This window comes from Tachypleus tridentatus, chromosome 1 (genome assembly GCF_004210375.1).
Source record: "Tachypleus tridentatus isolate NWPU-2018 chromosome 1, ASM421037v1, whole genome shotgun sequence".
Lineage (NCBI taxonomy): Eukaryota > Metazoa > Arthropoda > Merostomata > Xiphosura > Limulidae > Tachypleus > Tachypleus tridentatus.
In genome coordinates, this window is record NC_134825.1 from 158,660,193 (window position 1) to 158,683,404 (window position 23,212).

General features: G+C 34.9%; 1 protein-coding gene across 1 annotated transcript in view; it reads right to left on the reverse strand.

Annotated features, from left to right (window-relative positions):
- Window positions 1-18,778, reverse strand: part of LOC143228814 (potassium voltage-gated channel protein eag-like) — a 164,772-nt gene extending 145,994 nt beyond the window's left edge. The window contains 1 exon segment of the mRNA XM_076460186.1: window positions 18,185-18,778. Within this exon segment, the coding sequence (XP_076316301.1) occupies window positions 18,185-18,263 (79 nt within the window). The 5' untranslated portion in view covers window positions 18,264-18,778.
- Between the last annotated feature and the right edge of the window lie 4,434 nt (window positions 18,779-23,212).

The following is a 23,212-nucleotide window of genomic DNA, read 5'->3' on the forward strand; positions in this document are numbered from 1 at the left end:
TTTGGTGTGACGGTGATTCTAACCCGATACCCTCAGATTACGAGTCGCGCGCTTAACCACCTAGTCGTACCAGGTCATAATTAATTGATATTAACTAGCACAAATCAATACAATAAACTTATCATGAATACGGTTTATTTTAAAGAAGTGCTTAAATAAAGTAGTAGTAATATAAGATAAACAAACTCTTCTAATTCCGCAAATCAACCCTGTTTTTTATGAGAATTAGAAAGCTATTTTAAGTACATATCGAAACTAATTTGTTATGAAATGAAACCAATACTTACTTCCTTAACAGATAAGGATTCATGTTCCATCAGTAACTTTTGAAGAAACTGAAGCTCGCTTGTTAATTAATTAAGAAACTCCATTTGATTAGTAACTTCAATACTTGTTTTTCTGACAAAATAATTTTAAGCTCCTGTTTTTGTTTTGATCCCCTAATTAAAGTTCTCTTTACGAAACTGATTCGTTTCTTTTTGAAATATCCAAAAATTTTTCTGTGAGATGACCAGTTGGTTGAGGCGCTCGACTCGTAATCTCAGGGTCGAGGGTTCGAGTCCTTGTCACACCAAATATGCTCGTCCTTTCAGCCGTGGGGGCGTTATAATGTGACACTCAATCCCAGTATTCATCCTAAAAGGGTAGCCCAAGAGTTGGCGGTGGGTGGTAATGACTAACTACCTTCCCTCTAGTCTTACACTGCTAAATAGCGCAGATAGCCCTCGAGTAGTTTTACACGAAATTAAAAAAACAACAACAAAATTTTCTGTGAGACATTGAAAAATCCTCAAAACAGCATTTTATAATGAACTGTATCATTCATTTTAATCTAATATGTGAGAATCACGTTTCTTTTTCCATTTATTTTATTAGCAAAACTTGTTTTTCGTTGTGGTATATTAAATAACAAAGAACTATGTCAGCCCAAACCAGGAATTAGCAGATTCGTTGATACGTATATATATTTTATAATGACTCATTGAAAAAAAGTTCCTTTCCAACACTGTACTTTAAAATCTCGTTTTGAAAGCTACTCATAAACAATCTGTAAAGATTTAGTTTGTTATTTTCCGTACGAGAGGTAAACATTTCTATCAATGTTATTCGTTGAAAAACACCCAGATTTATCATGTTTACATTTGATGAGAATAATATTTCCATTGGCTGTAACATATTCCACTAGAATATTTAGTTTAGTAATTTCATACCCCTAAAACGTAATAACTACGTTATACTACGTAATAACAAGGCATATTTGTACATAACATGATACTACTTAAAAAATATATATCAAAAATATAAACAACGCTTTTTTTTTTTTCAAATCAAACACAGAGCTGTACAATGAGCTGTCTGTACTCTGCCCACTACGAGTGTCAAAAACCCAATTTCTAGTGTTGTAAGTTAGCAGACATACCGCTATGCCGCTGGGGGGTAAGACTAGACTGAAGTCCAGAATGGGGGAATAGACATTTTGATCTTGAAGCTTTGCTTCATTAGTATAACTTGTACTAGAAACTTTTGTATATTTCTACAAAATGTTATTACTGTAGAGAACGTTTAGTGCAAGTTGCTCTATCAGAATTATTTCAAATGAATAAACAAAACTACATATTATAGTGTCAGGTAGAAAATACATCAAAGCTGGTATTCTCAATGTGGAATCTTACACTAGCCGGTAAAAAACAAAACAATTACCTTTTTCTATAGAATTTTACTAAAAAAATCCTTTAGAAACTGCTATTCGTGCCATGAAATCACATTATCCCACAGAGTCTTAAACGCGAACTCCCCGCCAGAACAGCGGTAAGTCTAGGGATTCACAACACTAAAATCAGTGGTTCGATTCCCCTCTGTGGGCTCAGCAGATCACCCAATGTGGCTTTGCTATAAGAAAAACATACACAAACTTAAACATGATGGTATCTGCAACGGCAAGTTCTGGTACTAAAACTTTGATTTAAACCACGGCTAAATCTAAGAAGCCAACTGTGATTAAACACGAGTCTGACAGCTAGTGTTTCAGAACATGAATATACGAAACCAGTGAAGAGTTGTATAGGGATTTCACTGTTTATCTTGATGGGATATTTCGGATGGCTAATGAGCCTGGCTTAGCTTCGAAAGGATTTTATTTCCAAAAGAGGACTTCAGAACAAGACTGGGTCTGTGAGAACGAAAACCATAAACTTTGTTGTCACGTGTCCGTGATAAACCTTGCTTCGATATGAAATATTTATGAGTTAAGCACACTGTTACGTAAAGCCCACACGCAAGGTGGGTGACCCCTACAACAAAATCAATATAAATCCCTTTTGTGGTGCTGAGAAAGACTTAAACAGGCAGCTACATTAAAGTAGGGGTGGGATGTGTCTAAGTATTGGTTTAGTTGTAGTTTAACGTTTAAGGAAAATGAAAAAAAAAACAACAACAGACATTCTAATTAAACATTAAATTCTTCTGTTTTGATAAGAGAAATGCTTCTTTGTGTTGCGTGGCCAAATATTGGTTAACAAGCAGAAAGCAGAAATACAATAATTTTTAAGAATCTTTACTTAGAATTCTAGGGAAAACATTTTGTGCAACTTGTAGTGGTATTTGATAAAATTCATTTAGTTGGATATGAAACAGCTTTTTTCTGCATAATTTCATGTGTATTTTGCTCTCTAAGTTGCATGAACGCCAAATTACTTCGTTTGTCGCCAGAAATGACGAAACATTTTACACATGGGATATTTAAGTGAATTCATCGTGCTGTTATATTTATTTATTAATATGAAGTTGAAAAATTCGTGTCTCATTTCGCATTACCAAAAATGTTAAATGAAGCTTTAAAAACATATTTATATAGCCATATAATATAGAGTGTAAACTTAAGAACTATATTTGAAATATTATTTATTTTCTTTCTTTTAATTACAAAAAAAAATAAAGAGACTAAGCCTAACATATTGTATTATGAAGTAGTTAATATTGTTTGTTCTGACCTTGGCGCAAAGTTACGTAGAAGCTATTTGTGCTAGCCGTCCCTAATTTAGCAGTGTGAGACCAGAAGGTAGGCAGCTGGTCATCACTGCCCACCGCCAGCTCTTTGGCTGCTCTTTTACCAACGAATAGTGAAACTGACCGTCACATTATAGCGTTCCCACTCCTGAAAGGGCGAGCATGTTTGGCGTGAGGGGGATTCGAACCCGCGACCCTCAGATTACGAGTCGAGAGCCTTAATAACCTGGCCATGCCAGGCCCGTTTAAAAACAAACCGTCAAACTTGTTATTGTGCGAAGCAGCGATAAAACAAATGAAATATAATTACTCACACAATGTAAAGTTATCACAATTCAACATTAAAGCCAAACGTTGTTTGATCAGTGGTTGTGGCAACAGATGTTGTATTATTCTTTCTCGTCTGTCTCACTGCGCGATAACAAAATTTATATTTATCATACAAAGTCAGTTGGCCACTTCGAATCCCGGTCGCACCAAACATGCTCGCCCTTTCAGCCGTGTGGGCGTTATAAAGTGACGGTCAATCCCACTATTCGTTGGTAAAAGAGTAGCCCAAGAATTGGCGGCGGGTGGTGATGACTAGTTTACCTTCCCTCTAGTCTTACACTGCTAAATTAGGAACGGCTAGCGCAGATAGCCCTCGAGTAGCTTTGGGCGAAATTCAAAACAAACAAACCACTTCGTCAATAAAACTGAAGAGAATGATTTTCCAAGATAACAATTTTGACCAAAGAAATCTTATACCGGCCGAAATCGGATTTCAAAGTCATACATCCATATCTTTAACGAACTTATCCAGTTTCCTCAAAAAATAGTAACTAATACGTTACCTTTAAGGAATCGAACTACAGGGTTTACGTGGTAAATTAATAAACTTACCCCTGATCAAATGTGGTTACGTATTGTCCACTTGTTGTATAATTCGTGTAAGTAGATCAAGTTTCCGAATTGTTTAGTTTTTTTAGAACCATTTTTGTTCTTACTTTACTATTGATTAATTTCGAAAGAAATAATTAATGATACAAACATAATGCGTTTTTCATAATGAAACTTACTTTTGATCTGTCGAATATTTATTAAATTACTAAAACTATACCCTACCACACCAGTTTAACAATGTGAAATCCTCTTAAACTAACCCTGAAAGTCATTCTTCTACAATATATTGTTGATCTTATTATAAATAGTTATTATTATTAAACATTTATGTAATACGTATTTGTATTGGAGAGTTAAACAATGTTCACTGCATATGTGATATAAATTTTGAATCTAGTTTTGTTGCATTCGATGTCAAGCGTTGTTTTGCTTTGTTTGTTTCTTTGTTTAGAATTAAGCACAAAGCTACACAATGGGCTATCTGTGCTATTTTTTTTAAGTTAAGGGAGTATAATGCGTTTATAACTTTATAAATTAATTCATATAAGAGCTCCCAGAGGAAGATTTCAGGCTTTAAACGGTACGTAGGAAATACATGTCGTTTCCCTTGATCATTTTGACATTATGAAAAGATAATTCTATATTAAACTTTTTTAAATTCTTTTTCTTACGTCAGCGTATTCTCGTGAAGAGTCAAAGAGAGTATTTGTACAGACTGTGACACAAATATCCTTCTATTTAAATACTGTTAATACTATCTCTGTTTCTTGAAAGGAGGTTCGGAAGAAACGAACGCTAATCTTAAAAGGGGGTTCGAACGCTAATGAACTTTTTTTATTTCATTTTTGGTAAAACTAAAAGATTTTGGAATGAAGAAAATTGAACGAAAAATTTTGTCTCAAGTTATTGTGGTGGAAACAATAATTACGAAAGATGATCCGAACAAAAGAGAATAGAACACGTAAATAATATATACCTGGCTTGGAGATTCTGAAGGTTTGATCACAATAGAGTTTCGCTTCGAATAATTTAGCAACTTATTGTGGCACTTATACAGCACTTATTCTGGTATTTATCTGGTATTTATCTGGACTGGTACTTATCTTATGAGTAAAAAAATAAACTGTTTTAGAAAAAATCCGACATTTATCTAAGAATGTCAACATATCGTGAACCTTTAACTGTGCAATTAATATACATTAGTATAACATGTTTACATATACGTATAATGTGGCTTCATATATACGAGAAAAATGATAAACAACAAAAATAACCATGCTTTGTGGGGACTGTACTTAGTAAAACGTTCATTAAAATAAAATTCTAATCGTTTCTCCTTTGAGTGGTGTTAATGGTATTAGCTGTCTTCCATCTAGTCCATCACTACTAAATTAGACACAGATAGCTGTCGTGTATCTTGGGGCGAAATTCAAAACAAACCATTCGTTTCACGACAACATGTTGTTTGTAATTAATATGAATTTGTTTTGGTTCAGTTTTACTCATAAAATTAGATTTGTTGGCGACTTGATAATGTACTTGCATTTCTTATCACCGTCCGAATCATTTTGAGTGTTCCGACAACAGGTTTGTGTTCACTGTTCAGTCGTATAAAAATGTTGTTTTTGAGGAATTTCATAGGGACCTAGTTAAGTGATGACGCGCTAACATTAACAAGCAATATACATGTATAAATCAAAGCTTAAGGGGCATTGAAGAAATAAGTCCACTTCAACACGAACATTTGCTATTAATGGCTAAATGAAACTAGCCACTAACCAAATGTTAAAACGACAGCGGTAATATCCTACCCCTCGAAACGAAAAATGTTATATTACATCACTAGGACTAAACATAAATAATACGATTTAATAACGAAAACACAATATTACACTCTGAAGATAAAAACATAATATTGCATTTTAGTAAGGGCATAAAAATAGGGTTGCACTATGAAGATCAAAAAGTAAAATATTATTTTAAGGAAATAAGGATCAGATTACACACCAGGGGCATAAAATAAATATATAACTCAAGAAGAGTGTTTTTGTTTGTTTCTTGAATTTTGTGCAAAGCTACACGAGGGCTATTTGCGCTAGCCGTCCGTAATTTGGCTGTGTAAGACTAGAAAGAAGGCAACTAGTAATCACCATGCACCGCCAACTCTTGGGCTACTCTTCTACCAATGAATAGTGGGACTGATCGTCACATTATAACGCCTCTACGGCTGGAAGGGCGAGCATGTTTGGTGCGACGGAGATTAGAACCTGTGACTCTCGGATTAGGAGTCGAATCCCTTAACCCATTCGGCCATGCCGGGCTCGCTATAGAAGAAATAGTTTGGTTTTGATGTTTACTGATCTGGATTTAAACATTTTATTAAGTGTAAGAACGGTTAATTTATGTATCATCTTATTCTACAGAAAGAAACAACATATTAAAAGATTATATATATATAACATCAAAATATAATAAAAACTAGTGAAATCACAAGCAATCCCTCGTACGAACATTTTAAATCGTGTATACTTCTTCATAGATGGGTCCGGCATGGTCAGGTGGGTTAAGGCGTTCGAGGGTCGCGGGTTCAATTTCCCGTCGCATCAAACTTGCTCGCTCTTTCAACCGTGGGGGCGTTATAATGTTACGGTCAATCTCACTATTTGCTGGTAAAAGAGTAGCCCAAGAGTTGGCGGTGGGCGGTGATGACTAGCTGCCTTCCCTCTAGTCTTACACCTCTAAAATAGGGACGGCTAGCACAGATAGCTCTCGTGTAGCTTTGTGTGAAATTCAAAAACAAAGAAACAAACAATCTTCATAAGGCTGTATTGGTTACCTGTTTTTTTTTTTACAATATAAAAATAAATTGTAAATAAATTGAAAACAATAAAGGTTAGTTGAATGAGATTTGGTGGGCTAACTGCTTGTCCAAGTTTTCCCGAGACGAAATGCCACATCCAAGGTACTGCTTTTCGCTACACAGACACTTTAAACAATATCAGTCCATCATTGTTGGTATTTTTGTTTGTTTGTGACATTTTATTGTTTTATGGTTGAGTGGATGGTTATTGTTGGACATGATTAAGTATCTGTTCCTCGCCTTCCACGTTTATTCAAACTTGATTTTTCACATTATAAGCCTTGTCTCGGAGGGTCGTTTTATATCACGTGTTAAGTTTATTTAATCTATCAATTGCCAAGTACGAAGAGAAAAACGTTAAAAACTGTACGAAAGAATTTAATTTATGATCAAGATATTAAAACTGAATTAATTATAATTTAAACAGACTTCAGAAGAAGAAATTTATGAAAAACGTTTCAGCAAAGTACAGTGTCCAGAAATAAATAATAATTATATATTTTCAAGGATCACTCTCCTATTTAGAACACTTTGTTGTCACTGTATCAGTCACATACAGCACTTGTATACTTGGAGTCGAGTATCATATCTCGATAATAGACGCTGAGGTAAGAAAGAGAGTTAATCCTTTGTATAGAGCCATGGTATCGATCCAAAGCTCCCGCCAGACGATTATGGTTTAAAATGTCATAAATGACTACAGTGGAATACTTTATCTGTCATAAAATCCCGTAGAAAGTGAGGAATATGAAATTATGATGCACAATTAACATCTTACAAACCAAGCCTTTAACTGTTGCTCGCATATCAAAGTACACATTAACATTGTTCTGCAAATTCAGAAAATAATCAGTGTTGTCTCAATGTTGGCTCATATCAAGATATATATTAAGATTCGTCCTGCCAGTATGTAGTTTTTGATTTTATTTCCTACATGTTTATGAACATAAAAACACACACTAAGACTCTTATTGTAATGGTTCAGCCTTTTTTTTTGTGTGAATTTCAAGATACATAAATATAACGTGCTCTGTGTCTCCAGCCAACAATTAGTGTTATCTCTGTGCTCAAACATGTTAAGATACATATAAAAACGTGTTCTCTGTCTCTAGTCAACAATTAGTGTTGTCTCTGTGCTTAAACATGTTAAGATACATATAAAAACGTGTTCTCTGTCTCTAGTCAACAATTAGTGTTGTCTCTGTGCTCATACATGTTAAGATACATATAAAAACGTGTTCTGTGTCTCCAGCCAACAATTAGTGTTATCTCTGTGCTCAAACATGTTAAGATACACATAAAAACGTGTTCTGTGACTCTAGCCAACAATTAGTGTTGTCTCTGTGCTCAAACATGTTAAGATACATATAAAAACGTGTTCTGTGACTCTAGCCAACAATTAGTGTTGTCTCTGTGCTCAAACATGTTAAGATACATATAAAAACGTGTTCTGTGACTCTAGCCAACAATTAGTGTTGTCTCTGTGCTCAAACATGTTAAGATACATATAAAAACGTGTTATCTGTCTCTAGTCAACAATTAGTGTTGTCTCTGTGCTCAAACATGTTAAGATACATATAAAAACGTGTTCTGTGTCTCTCGTCAACAATTAGTGTTGTCTCTGTGCTCAAACATGTTAAGATACATATAAAAACGTGTTCTCTGTCTCTAGTCAACAATTAGTGTTGTCTCTGTGCTCAAACATGTTAAGATACATATAAAAACGTGTTCTCTGTCTCTAGTCAACAATTAGTGTTGTCTCTGTGCTCAAACATGTTAAGATACATATAAAAACGTGTTCTCTGTCTCTAGTCAACAATTAGTGTTGTCTCTGTGCTCAAACATGTTAAGATACATATAAAAACGTGTTCTCTGTCTCTAGTCAACAATTAGTGTTGTCTCTGTGCTCAAACATGTTAAGATACATATAAAAACGTGTTCTCTGTCTCTAGTCAACAATTAGTGTTGTCTCTGTGCTTAAACATGTTAAGATACATAAATAAAGTGTTTTGTGACTCTAGCTAACAATTTGTGTTGTCTCTGCGCTCATACATTTATTACACAGATTAAAAATCTTCCTGCAAGTATGAAAAACAAGCTGTTTTTTCTTTTTTTTGTGGCTGCTCAAATGTAGGTGAACATCATGATCCTGTTGAACAAGCTGTTCTGTGTCTGTTCTTACATGTGGACGTGCATATCAGAACTGTTTCTGTAAGCCTGTGAAACAGTCGATTGTGTGTCTCTGTTCATGGTGTAGGTCGCGGGTTCGAATACCCGTCGCATCAAACATGCTCGCCCTTTCAGCCGTAGGGGCATTATAAAAGAGTAGCCCAGGCGTTGACATAGGTGGTCTTCACCAGCTTCCTTCTTTCTTGTCTTACAGTGCTAAATTAGAAATGGTTGGCGCAGCTTTGCATTAAAAAACAAACAAATCATTCTGCAAGTCTGCAGAACAATTAAGTTTTCTTTCTGTTCGTGAACATAAATATAAACACTTAGACTCATTCTGATAGCTCATAAAACAATTCGTGTTGTCCCTATTTTCGTATTTCTAAGCCTACGCAATAATAATGGTTCTGGAAGTTTGCACAAAAGTCAGTTTTATTAGTTAAATTTTGTGCTTATAAGATTGACTAGAGGGAATGTAGAGAGTCCACACCACCTACCGCCATCTGCTGGTTTGCCTAATGGAAGATTGGGAATGAATATTATATATATTATAATGCTTCCACGGCTGAGAGACCAATCAGGTTTGTCGAAAGGATTCGAATATGCGACCCGCAGACTCTTAGTCCAGTGACATTAACAACAGTCGTGTTTCTCTGTTCTTGCATAACAAAATACCCATAATACTATTTTTATGTCTGCATAGCAATCAGTTTTGTGTCTCTGTAATTTTCAAAACTCATTGTGTAAGTTCCTTCTAGAACAGTCCCTCGGTTTCTAAGACGGTGCATATCTTGATAGATATTAAGACTCGTTCTGCAGTATGTTGAGAGCAACCGTGTTTGTCTTTTTGTTCTTAATTCACGATTCATGACGTGGACAATAAATTAGAAATATTCAGGGGAATCGGCTTCATGACGTATAATTTTACTATTGGCTATTAGAAAGTTTTCATCTCTCCATGTCTCCTAATGGTACAGCGACAAATTTACGAGCTTACTATTCTAAATTCTAAATTCGATTCTCCAAGACAAGCTCGGATCCAGCTCCTCATCCTTAAAGGGGAAGGGGGAGAGTAGAGGGGGCGACAGAACTTTTGTGGGAGCCACCATACAATAATTATATGGACTTACAGGAAATAATAATAATATAGTAAACACGTTTTTTTTTCTATGTAGTCTCTTCTTAGTGATCAAACAATAATAGGATTTTTAAAATATAAATAATAAGACTTAAACCACAAGAGAGAATGAACTTGGGTGGGTAAAGAGAGAATATCTAGTGTGCATACCCTACTCCAGCTCCGCGGTATACAAAACGGTGACATCTGATTGGGTAACTTTGTGCTAAAAACAAAGACAGTTTAACCAATCATTTCTCTGTATAAGACATCTGCAGATTTCTATAAGGTTTTCTGATAAATACGCAGCAGTGGTATAGTGGTATGTCTGCGAACTTACAACGCCAGAAACAGGATTCCAATACTCGTGGTGAGCAGAACAAAGATAGCCCATTGTGTGGCGCTGTGATTAATTGCAAATAAATTGATAAATACGTTTCATTTCACGAGGACACAATTCGACATAAACATGGCGGTCTTCTTCAGTCACGATACTACTGAAACCACTGTTACAGTTACTTTATCAGACTTATATCATTATCGCCAAGGCTTAATGGTGTTCCTCTTTCAAAGCCGAGAAGGTGGGTATTTAAATCATTTGTCAAAAGCTGTTTTGTTCTCGTTGAAAATGAGTTAAATAAAATTTCCCTTCACGTTTCTATATAGGTAACGTATATTAGAACTTATGTATGTTTAAATTATAAGAATGATCCATACAAAGTCCTTTGAGGGTCAGCAGTAATTGTGTGGACTTACAACTCTAAAACACAGGATTCGGTGCCTCCACGATGAATAGAGCACAGACAGCCCAATGTATGGTTTTGCATTAATAACAAGAGCATCTGCCTGATAGATCATTGGAAAAATAAATTAATTAATCAGCACAAGATCTGTTCGTGCTCCCTCTACGAGTCTGTTGAGCAATAGATTTCATATCAAGATCTTTATTAGGACTACCCCTCAGTGGCAGAGTGGTATGTCTGCAGACTAACAATGTAGTGGGTATTTATAAAGGTCCAGCGTGGCCAGGAGGACAGGGCGTTTAACTTGCAATCTGAGTGTCGCGGATTCGAATCCCCATCACATCAAGCACGCTCTCCCTTCCAGCCGTGGGGAGTGCTATACATAATGATCAATCCCACCGTTCGTTTGTAAAAGAGTAGCCCAAGAGTTGGCGTTGGATGGTGATGACTAGCTGCCTTCCCTCTAGTCTTTCACTGTTTAATTAAAGATGGTTGGCGCAGATATCCCTCGTACAGCTTTGTACGAAATACAAAACAAAAACAAACAACATTACGACTAGTTCTGTCACTCTGTAAAGCAAACTGTTGTGCTTTTCTTTGTTTGAATGTATGAACACGAACTGTTAATATTCTTTATAAAAAAACTTGCATTAAATACGTCGTCAAAGGCTAGCAATTTCTAAGGTATTTTCAAATATAAAAGGATGGTTTGTTTCAGCTACTCGTGACATGTTACACGGTAACTATTGGTGCTAGCTGTTCCTAGCTTTGTAGAAAGGAGAGACAGTTGTTTAAAACACTGATATCAACTCGTTCTCACAGAATAATGGAATTTGTCCAGTATTCCTAAAATACACTTACGTTCCCAAATGTGAAGCGCGATTTGTTTTCGGCAACAGGACAAAATGCACTGTCCTTCAGATTCAAAGTTCGGCACAGTTACCAGTAGGCCATGACCCGTTTTCAAAAGAAGAGAGAAAAACCAAGTTCACTACATTTACAAACGTGTTTGCTCTGTTTCTTTAGCTCCAATGTATTCCGAGCGCAGAAGTAAAACGTATAGTATAATTGAAGGTATCTTGAAAGTTATGATTCTGTAATGAATGTGATGAGTTCGCTGTGGGTGGGTCTTCTAATGTAGATGTCGGGTTAGGGTACAATATTATGTTTAAACAAATACGTTTATCATCTCCTTAGTAGGCCAAGCCTATAAATCAGTAAAATCTGAGTACCTGTATTATGTTACGGAAGGTTTTTAAGTAACGCATGTGTAAAAGACTCAAAGAATACTCATGTCAGGCTTTGGTAAGGCTTCCGAATGTGGACGCACTGTATGCAAGTTGTACAATACTTAATATTCACATTGCGTTACCTAAACCAAAACAATGAAACTACGTCACGTAGAGGCGAAAAATGTGGATATTGTTCAGTAAACAGCATTATAAGTGAAATTACAAGAGCAGTAATGACACAGAGAAAAACTAATTCTAAGATTATGTGAAAAAGAACGAATCAAAACGCTAAAATGGAAAATATGAGAAGAAAACAATTTATTTTATGTAAATAAAACGCTTTCTCAATTAGGTTTTGGCTGGTATATTGTTTATTGCTAAGCGCAAAGCTTGGTATTAAACTATCTGTACCCAACCCATCACAGGTATTGAAAACTGATTTTTTTAAAAGTTTTATAAGCTATCAACTACAGCAACGATGAGGGTGGGGAGTATAACTAATTAATGGTGGAATATTTTTCATGGTATATACTACATAACCTAGGGAATAGTAGAGTATATATATTAGGAAAACAATGTTTAAATGTACCTTAAACACTACAGCTTGTTGTAAAAAAGAACTTAAGTTTTTTACCCCAAAACAGTTGCAATAAATGGATACAATAACTAACGCACGTTTATCGCTTTTTGAGGGTAAAAATTTTAGAAGGCTCAAGTCATAGTTTTCTAAATCCCGAATAAAAATGGGCTAATACCGCTAAAAATCGGGTCTCAATAGTCACGGTAGGGAAGTCACAGTAAAACTTGTAGTATAATTGAAGGTATCTTGAAACTTATAAGACTCTGCACCTCTTTTAACATGAAATACATAGTTTTACTCTGCACTAATCTGCAGTACATATTTTATGAAATGTGTTAAGATTTCACACCTCTTTTAACTTGAAATATATAGTTTTACGCTACACTAATCTGCACTACATATTTAGTGAAATGTGTTAAAATAGAATAATAAAATATAAGTGAAAACAAATGAAAAGTTAAATGACAGGACTTGTTGTCGACTGTCGACTATCATTACTAGCTAATACGTTTACCTGTATAAACATTTTCTCAACATATTGCTTAAGGTTACGTAATATTACTTGTATGTCTGTCCTGTTTCATGTCCTGGAATGTAAAAGGTGCGATCAATAAAATAGTTGTGATATGTCATTAATTATTGCTAATAATTTCTTAGCGAAAGTGATGAAAATGTATAATTATGTATCAGTATCGTATCTACCATAACTAGTATAAATAAAGACTTTCGCCCAATGTCAGGACTACAAGAGTAGGCCAGGAAACAGCAGACGTAGCAGTGGTTGAGTAGAGAAAAATATATATGTAAAAAACGGCTCGTTTGGGTTGAGAAAATATTTTACGTAGAGTGGTTAAGCAACTATTTGTTTTAATTTTATTAATTAATTTATTAATGTTATTAATTTTATTAATTAATTTATTAATTTTATTAATGTTGCTTCAGTCATTCTCAAATTAAGATTAGGGTTAGGAATATTTATAGTTTGATCTTGTTTTAAGCCTTTTAAGCGTTCCGAAAGAGATATCTAAATATAACAAAAAATAAATGAACGAGAAAGAAGTCACGTGGTTTGTTTTCGAACGTGTATGAACAGCTACATTCTACATCAGAGCCTCTCAGCACTTCAAAGTTATGTAAAACACGTTTAAGATTGAATAATGTGAGAGAAAGTATTTAGAAACAGAAATAAATCGCAAAACCGTCATCATCATCTCAAGAGATGTGAAGTTTTATCCAAGAAATAAACACACATATAATAGAGTTACAAATAAGAGAAGGCATACATGAATTATCTGAGGGTAATTCGTTTAAAAGGTTGGAGTCTATAGATTTAATCGTTGAAAAACAAATATAAAACTTTGTTATGTCGACGATCTCTTAAATGTTTCTGTCCTGAGTGTTCTGTGGTTTCATTCAAATATTATAATTTTTTTCTAAAGAACTTCGTTGTGTTACATTTGTAGTAATTTCACACCTCTTTTAACTTGTAATACACAGTTTTATTCTACCCTAATCTGCACTACATATTTAATGAAATGTGTTAAAATTTCACACCTCTTTTAACTTGTAATACACAGTTTTACTCTACCCTAATCTGCACTACATATTTAATGAAATGTGTTAAAATTTCACACGTTTTTAACTTGGAATACACAGTTTTACTCTACCCTAATCTGCACTACATATTTAATGAAATGTGTTAAAATTTCAGACGTTTTTAACTTGGAATACACAGTTTTATTCTACCCTAATCTGCACTACACATTTAATGAAATGTGTTAAAATTTCACACGTTTTTAACTTGGAATACACAGTTTTACTCTACCCTAATCTGCACTACATATTTAATGAAATGTGTTAAAATTTCACACGTTTTTAACTTGGAATACACAGTTTTACTCTACCCTAATCTGCACTACACATTTAATGAAATGTGTTAAAATTTCACACGTTTTTAACTTGGAATACACAGTTTTACTCTACCCTAATCTGCACTACATATTTAATGAAATGTGTTGAACGCGTCATGGTACAATCTCATATACATATTACTAACAAATACGTAAACCTGAAAACTATTTCACCGTAGCAAGTTAAGTTAAGCCTAACAGACGGTACACAATCCCCAAGTTAAGGCGTTAAACAGAAAACTAGTGTTAGAGCTTTGTGACTGAACTAGGATAACCAGTAAAAACATCATATATTTATTTATCTTCGAAAAATATAAAGTCTTTCCTTTTTATTTTTGGATATGGGATAATAATGAACTTCATTACTTCAACAAAACTCCATTAAGAGAGAAATCAGTAAAGTTTGCTTAAAAAACAACAACTATAATTGACAAACTCGTAAAAGTCGCCTTTTAAAACGAAATGTTGATTTCATGTCAGAGATTTGAAGGAACGTTTCCCGTGTGGAAAAAGTCTGAGTAGGCTATTTTATAAGATCTCAAGTGGGAGACTGCTCGTATGGTTAGAAGAAACCAGACTTAATAACACAGTGGAAGTTTAAACAGCGTATCCTGTTTTAATGTCGTTCTCAGATTTGTTTCATTTATCTGTCTTCTCAAAACACGAAAGTTTAGTTGGCTGTGAGTGTGTGGTTGTACGAATTAATCAATACAACAGACCTCATCTGTTGAACTAGGTACACCCAGTGACAGATAGTCTTGGTAGACTATCATAGACCATTGTCGTGTTGCATTGTGTTTCATTTTACCTCTCAGACAACATATATAAACCTATGTTTGGTATCAGTTATTAAACGTTTCTTTTTGTTTGTTTCTTTTTTCAACAGAAAGAACACTTATTAAAATAAGTTGTTCGGTTTCTTCTGATCCACAGAAGCGCACGTGAAGGACACGCTCAACTCATCTGTTCAAAGGACAATAAAGCATTACAGAGACAAACTCCTAAATCGATATATCTTCCTCCATCTGTCTCTTTTTGAGTTACGAATGAAACAGTCGTTAAGACCGCGATACTGTGCTCGAACGCAACATCGTGTATTTGATTTAGAAAAATAAATTACGTATAGACATTTAACTCTAAATATATCATGTATTCTTACGCAGCAATTAAGCTAAAACAGTACATTTATTTCGATGAGTATGATATATACATTAAGTTTGTGCTTAGCATTATTCCGGTGGGTTAGTGGTAAGTTTAGGATTAACAATGATAAAATATGAAACTCTATTCCCCACACTGGACAGAACGCTAATAGTCCATAGTAAATCTCTGTGCTAAAATAAACAACAACAAATGTATTTAAATTAAAATAAGTTCAAACATTCTGATAAAAATCAGGGTTTGGTTGAAAAAATAACACTTAATGAATCAAAAACCAACTTACAATTTTTAGCTGAAACTGTGAAAGTTGTATACAACAATTAATAACATTAGTGCCATATTATAGGATCGTAGTATACAGATATACGTACGTATCACATATTATAGGATCGTAATATTCAGATATACGTACGTATCACATATTATAGGATCGTAGTATACAGATATACGTACGTATCACATATTATAGGATCGTAATATACAGATATACGTACGTATCACATATTATAGGATCGTAGTATACAGATATACGTACGTATCACATATTACAGGATCGTAATAAACAGATATACGTATGTATCACATATTATAGAATCGTAATATACAGATATACGTATGTATCACATATTATAGAATCGTAATATACAGATATACGTATGTATCACATACAATAGGATCGTAATATACGTATGTATCACATATTATAGAATCGTAATATACAGATATACGTATGTATCACATACAATAGGATCGTAATATACGTATGTATCACATATTATAGAATCGTAATATACAGATATGCGTATGTATCACATACAATAGGATCGTAATATACAGATATACGTATGTATCACATATTATAGAATCGTAATATACAGATATACGTATGTATCACATATTATAGAATCGTAATATACAGATATACGTATGTATCACATACAATAGGATCGTAATATACAGATATACGTATGTATCACATATAATAGGATCGTAATATACAGATATACGTATGTATCACATACAATAGGATCGTAATATACAGATATACGTATGTATCACATACAATAGGATCGTAATATACAGATATACGTATGTATCACATATTATAGAATCGTAATATACAGATATACGTATGTATCACATATTATAGGATCGTAATATACAGATATACGTATGTATCACATATAATAGGATCGTAATATACAGATATACGTATGTATCACCAAAATCCCCTTTTTCTAAATTGAACTGACTCTAAATTTGAAAACAGAAAATTAAAAGAAACACAAGATGTAACTAACAGGCAATGTTAGCTCTGAAGTGAAATAACGAGCATTTCAAAGACTAGCTTGCACTATCTTGAGGAACTTGTTTAGTGAAGAGAAAGATTAGACAGAGGAACGTGAAAGTTATTAAGAGACGTAACTAGAATGATCGAAACAAGAAGAGGAAGTAATAACTGCGTCATGTTGGAAGAGATTCCTGACAAACACAACAAACTTAGAATATGTGTTGTCATATCTTTCACATTATGTAAGCTCATAAAACTTCAAAATCACATTAGGTAGAAAAATACAAGATATACAGAGTTTACGTTAGTAGCCATAAACATTATATCGGATTACTTCAACTAAAAACATTGTGTTCGCTAATGATACGAAGTTATAATAAAACCAAACAAGCCATAAAATTATAGAGGTCGTTAATTGCGCTTTACCAAAAAGAATTGTAGATGTTGATACAGTGGTGCGTCACCACTTGGCTCGTGTTTCTCACATATATTAAGTTCACAACGAATTCCTGACTGTTCGATGATACAATGATTTAACAGGTTGGCAGTCTCTCAGAAGTGAGACATTTATACACCGACATTGTTGAGCTATATTTTGAGAAAGGAAGTATTCAATGTTCTCCATGGAAGCGAAAAAATTCGTACAGCTAATTCAGAGCAACGCCCTCATCCACCAAAAAGTTGCGATTACAAAAGAGAACCCTTAAATCCAAACGTGTATTGCAACGAAGTTGAACATATCTCGTGATACTAGTACGAAGGTAACAAGCAAGAATTGGAAGTTAACAGAAGCTCACAAGCACAGAATCTACAAGTTTCTAGCCACGTCTCAGTGCCAGCATATGTTTTCAGAAGAAAGATGGCATTCAATCACGTGGTGTTGGAACCTGACATACGCATGCAGTGGAGATATACCGCTTTTCGAAACACTCTAACCATTGGATCAAGTTCAGATATAAAAGTAATTAAGTTTTTAATTAGTTTGAAAACTATTTCTGATTATAAACTGATAGTTTGCTTTCTTTTAGAAATATATTTGACTGAATAACTTTGAGTTGAATATAAACTGAATATTTGCTTAAAAGGTGTTAAAGGATATTTGTTATCTATCTATCCATAATGCAATATAAGAGTCTATGCTTTTATTTCTTAAACGTTTACACGTCCTAAAGATAAATAAGTACAACTGCTAGGTTTATCTATGTATCCTAAGAGGAGAAGACATGAACTTACGAAGAGAGTTATATCTCCTGATGATGTTTTCTAAGAAGGTATTCTGGGGAGCAACTAGACCTCTCCTCCCGCCCGGCATTGTATCATTACTAAGGGGCGTTTTCGTGTATCCCAGAGCTCATGTCTGAATCCAGGAAAGTCGGAGAGAACGTGGAACTGGAACAAATTTGAGCATGACTTGAGGAACGCTCGTTTTCGACATAAGCTCAGTTCAGGCTACACTTTAAAAATGTTTAGCCATAAGTGTTGACTGTCTATGGATAAAATACATCAAAGTTGGACATCGGAGCGCAAGAAATTGTTCTACGTTTCATATTTGAAGCCTTTAACTGAGCTAACATCTTCTAGATATTTCACAGTATTCCTAGTTTCAAGATTTACATACACGTTTAGAGCCTCTGACGAAGGGATTTATTGTCCTGTACTGGATATGAAGCGTTATTCCTCTTAGACGTTTTCTAATCCAATTATCTTTCTCGCGACCAGCTTATCGCTGTTCTTCAATCTCAGGCCTACCGAGCAGTCTCAGGTGGTGGGCGTCAGGGAACCTGGAGACGAGAGTACTACTAGCTTCCCTTAGTTATGCGTCCAACTTATTGCTATAGCAGGAAGACAGTGCGCCCACTCTGCACGTTATTTAACAGGAAACATTGCGCATGCTTGTTGTCATAGCAACCACGATCATGGTCGCCTTGATTCCGGTTCAAATGAGTGCTGAGACGACCTTTATGTTAACAACGAAATTTGGTCTTATGAACTATGTTAATACCAAGTTTTGTATTGTTTTTTATTTATTTTTAACGATAGGTACACATGCATAGCGTACTCTGCACACCAATCCATTATATTTACGAAATCAAAAACACAAACTTAATATAATTTTTAAATTTCTTTAGATTTATCGTGACATTTCTTACAACCAATTATAGGATTAATTTATCTTTTTATTTTCTTTTGGACTGATCAGCGGAATCATCTAAAACAGTAAACAGAATTTCATGAGTTACTTTTACTCAAGCGCACCCTAAACACCCTAAACAAATAAAACAAAAATCATTTGGTTGAGTCATTTTTCAAAAATCATTTGGTTAGAGTCAGCGAGTAAAACGCCCCAAAAGCGCTTTAGTCAAAGGCACATGATAACAGTCATTGTAAAAATATAGATATAGTGTACTGTTTATATCACTTGCAAATCAATTACAATAACCCTTCCAAGAACAGAATGTATTTATGGATGTGAGTCTACAATACTGTTCAAAAGTATCGGAACAAAGTCGAAAATTAGATTTCAGATTACTTTCAAATAAAGTAAGCTCTCTTTGTCAACCTTAAGATGACCCAATAAGGTTGAAACGTTGTTCTATACTTTATTTCAATTAAAGTTCTAATACCCACACCAGCCGTCTTGAGAAAATCTTATGGTACTTTTGGTGATCCATTAATCCATCTATTTTGCAAATATCTTATGTCGCCTCAGTAGAAAAACACTCCTAAGACATCACACTGCCTCTCAAATATTTTAAACTTGGACTCATCCGTCTTTAACACCCTTTTCCAATCATCAACGACTCCCATCAGTGACACAGTGGCATGTTTGCGGATTTACAATTCTAGAAACGGGGTTTTGTTACCCGTAATTGACAGAGCACAGATAGTCCGTTGTGTAGCTTTGTGCTTAATTTCAAACAAACAAACTAATCATCAGCGATCCAGTCTTTGTACTTTTTAGCAATTTTCAATCTCTTGAAAATATTTGGAGATCAAAGTAAAGATTTTCTGTCTCATCGAGTTTTCTTGATACTGCAGATCTGGACACTTTTCTTCAGTTGGTACATGGTCGTTTATCTCATGCTTGAGATCAGTAACAATCTTCCTTCTGTCCAGAAGGCTGTATAAACAAAGATACTTAACATCAGTACAATTAAGTTTAGGTGTTCTGTCTCTTTCTTTCCTAGTTTCAAATTTACCTGTCTTTATCTCAACATGTAGGATGTACCTGACAGTGTTTGGGGAGCATTTCAAATCTGCAGCAATTTATCAAAAATTCCAACTAACATCACATAAAGCTTTTATGTAAACTCTCTTCTCTAATGACAATTCTCTATACATTTTTTGGGATGTGGCACAACAATAGAATTTAAAACATAGCGTTAAGCAGTTTTTAACAAGGTTTATTTGTGGAGTGCTATTATATTGATTTTTTTAGCATATACCAGTACCATATGTCAACATATACCAGTACCATATGTCAACATATACCAGTACCATATGTCAACATATACCAGTACCATATGTCAACATATACCAGTACCATATGTCAACATATTCCAGTACCATATGTTAACATATACCAGTACCATATGTTAACATATACCAGGACCATATGTCAACATATACCAGGACCATATGTTAACATATACCAGTACCATATGTCAACATATACCAGTACCATATGTTAACATATACCAGTACCATATACTAGCTCCTTCCTGACATCCTAATATATACATATAGTTAAGACACTGCATATGGTACAGTGACAATTATTTCAGACCCTACGTTTAATCAGTACATTCATTATTCAAGAATAATCCATATGATATATCCTTGGTACAATTATACGGGAATTCTAAAGAATGGAAAGTATTCTCACCCAGGTTCTTGTTTGTTTGTTCGTTTGTTTTGAATTTCGCACAAAGCTACACGAGGGCTATCTGTGCTAGCCGTCCCTAATTTAGCAGTGCAAGACTAGAGGAAAGGCAGCTTGTCATCACCACCCACCGCCAACTCTTGGGCTACTCTTTTACCAACGAATAGTGGGATTAACCGTCACATTATAACGCCCCCACGGCTGAAAGGGCGAGCATGTTTGGCGCAACGGGGATGCGAACCCTCAGATTACGAGTCGCACGCCTTAATACGCTTGGCCATGCCAGGCCCACTCAGGTTCATTCAGTTGTCAACAGGTGTCAGCGAAGCATTACCATAGTGTATAAAAAGACAAAATATTCTCTTGTTGTTACACTTTTGTACAGTATTGTATAATTTCCTTTTTCAGTCATTCATAAAATACATGGAATTTGTTCTATTTTTAGCTGTTATCAAATTTGTTAAATGCTGATATAACGAATCATTTATACAATAAACTAAACTTAGCTCCGGCTGGGTGAGTTCAGGCGTGCGATTGGCAATTTGAGGATCGCGGGTCCGAATTCCGGTCGCACCAAACATGCTAGCCTTTTCAGACGTGGGAGCGTTATAATGTGACGGTCAATCCCACTATTTGTTGGTAAAAGAGTAGCCTAAGAATTGGCGTTCGGTGGTGATGGCTAGTTGCCTTCCCTCTAGTCTTACACTGCTAAATTAGGGACGGCTAGCGCAGATAGCCCTCGAGTAGCTTTGCGCGAAATTCAAAGACAGACAAATCAAATTACATATTAATATATTTATTAACAATGACATTTATAGATAAAAACTATTTACAATGCTTTTTGTCGTTAAGCATAAAGTTACACAACGTTTTTTTCTTTGCTGTACTCACTACGGCTATTGAAACCCGACGTGTTAATGTAGAAAGCTTCCAAACCACACTACCCTCTAAACCACTAGGGAACCATGAATAAATGTAATAAAGCATTAAAATAGTGTTGAAATTTACATTCTGTAATAGCATAAAAGAATTACATTCATAAAATGGAAAGAATGACATAATCTTCTGTTGTCCTAACAATTTTGTTATTTTGAAGAGAGGTCATGAATGTTTCCTCAATAAACATTGAACTAAAGACAGAAACTTTATTGGGTTATTCAGTGATGTCGAGAAAACCCACTTGTAGAGAAAAATATATATATGTAAAAACGGCTCGTTTCGAAGAAGGTCGAAACGTTGTTCGCTCCTCTACGTAAAAAAAAACTATGAATTTAGAAGATAACTGTCAAAGTCCGAGAAAGACATTTCTCCGTTTTTGTTTTGTCCCCCCCCCCAAGTCGAATCTTGTATTTGGGTTCGATTTCATGGAACTAAATTATTTTAACATTCATAATCAAATATTTATTTCTATTGATAATATTTCTTTGTCCTCGAATTTCTCAAACGTGTGGACAGCTTACGTGATATTTTTAATTACGTCAATAACTGATGCAGACGTGTTTACTTTCATATTTGAAAGTGATAATAAACCACGTACGAGACGATGGACCAGGAAAGATAAAAGGAACTTATGATAAGGTTTACTGAGCAGAAGGAAACAAGAGGAATTACCTTCAAAGGGACTACTGATATTTTTACCAACCAGAAGGCACAAAAGACAATTCTCATCTAACACTGACTGAGGTACGGCTTGGCCAGGTGGTTGAGGTACTCGACTCGTACTCTGAGAGTCACGGGTTAGAATCCCCGTCACACCACACATGCTTGCCCTCTTCGCCATGGGGGCGTTATAATGTGACGATCAATCCCATTATTCGTTGGTAAAAGAGTAGCCCAACAGTTGGCAGTAGGTGGTGATGACTACCTGCCTTCCCTTTAGTTCTACACTGCTAAATTAGGGGCAAGTAGCCCTCATGTAGCTTTGCGCGAAATTCAACCACAAAAATTATAGTATTAATTGTAATCTTTTTCGAAGTTTATTTGTTTTAATTCTCATATCGTATACGCTTAAAATTATTTGACTTGAAGGAGACACACACACACAAGACTTAGGTCGAACGTTTCTTAGTTTCTTCATTATATCCGAGTAATATTCCACGCTTTTTCGACATTTTCATTATGAAAACTCCAAAACCGGTTCCAGTTTTCCAATAGTTGTCATTTCAAAACGATGTAAACATTACAAAGTAAGATAAGCTGGTGAATGGAGCATGGGCTGTCACAGGCTACTTTATTCATCACTAAGATGAAGGGCCCTGCATGGCCAGGTGGTTAAGGCTCGTAATCTGAGGGTCGCAGATTCGAATCTCCTTCACACGGATATCTTCACCTTTTCGGCCGCGGGAGCGTTATAAGTTAAGGTCAATCTCGCTATTAGT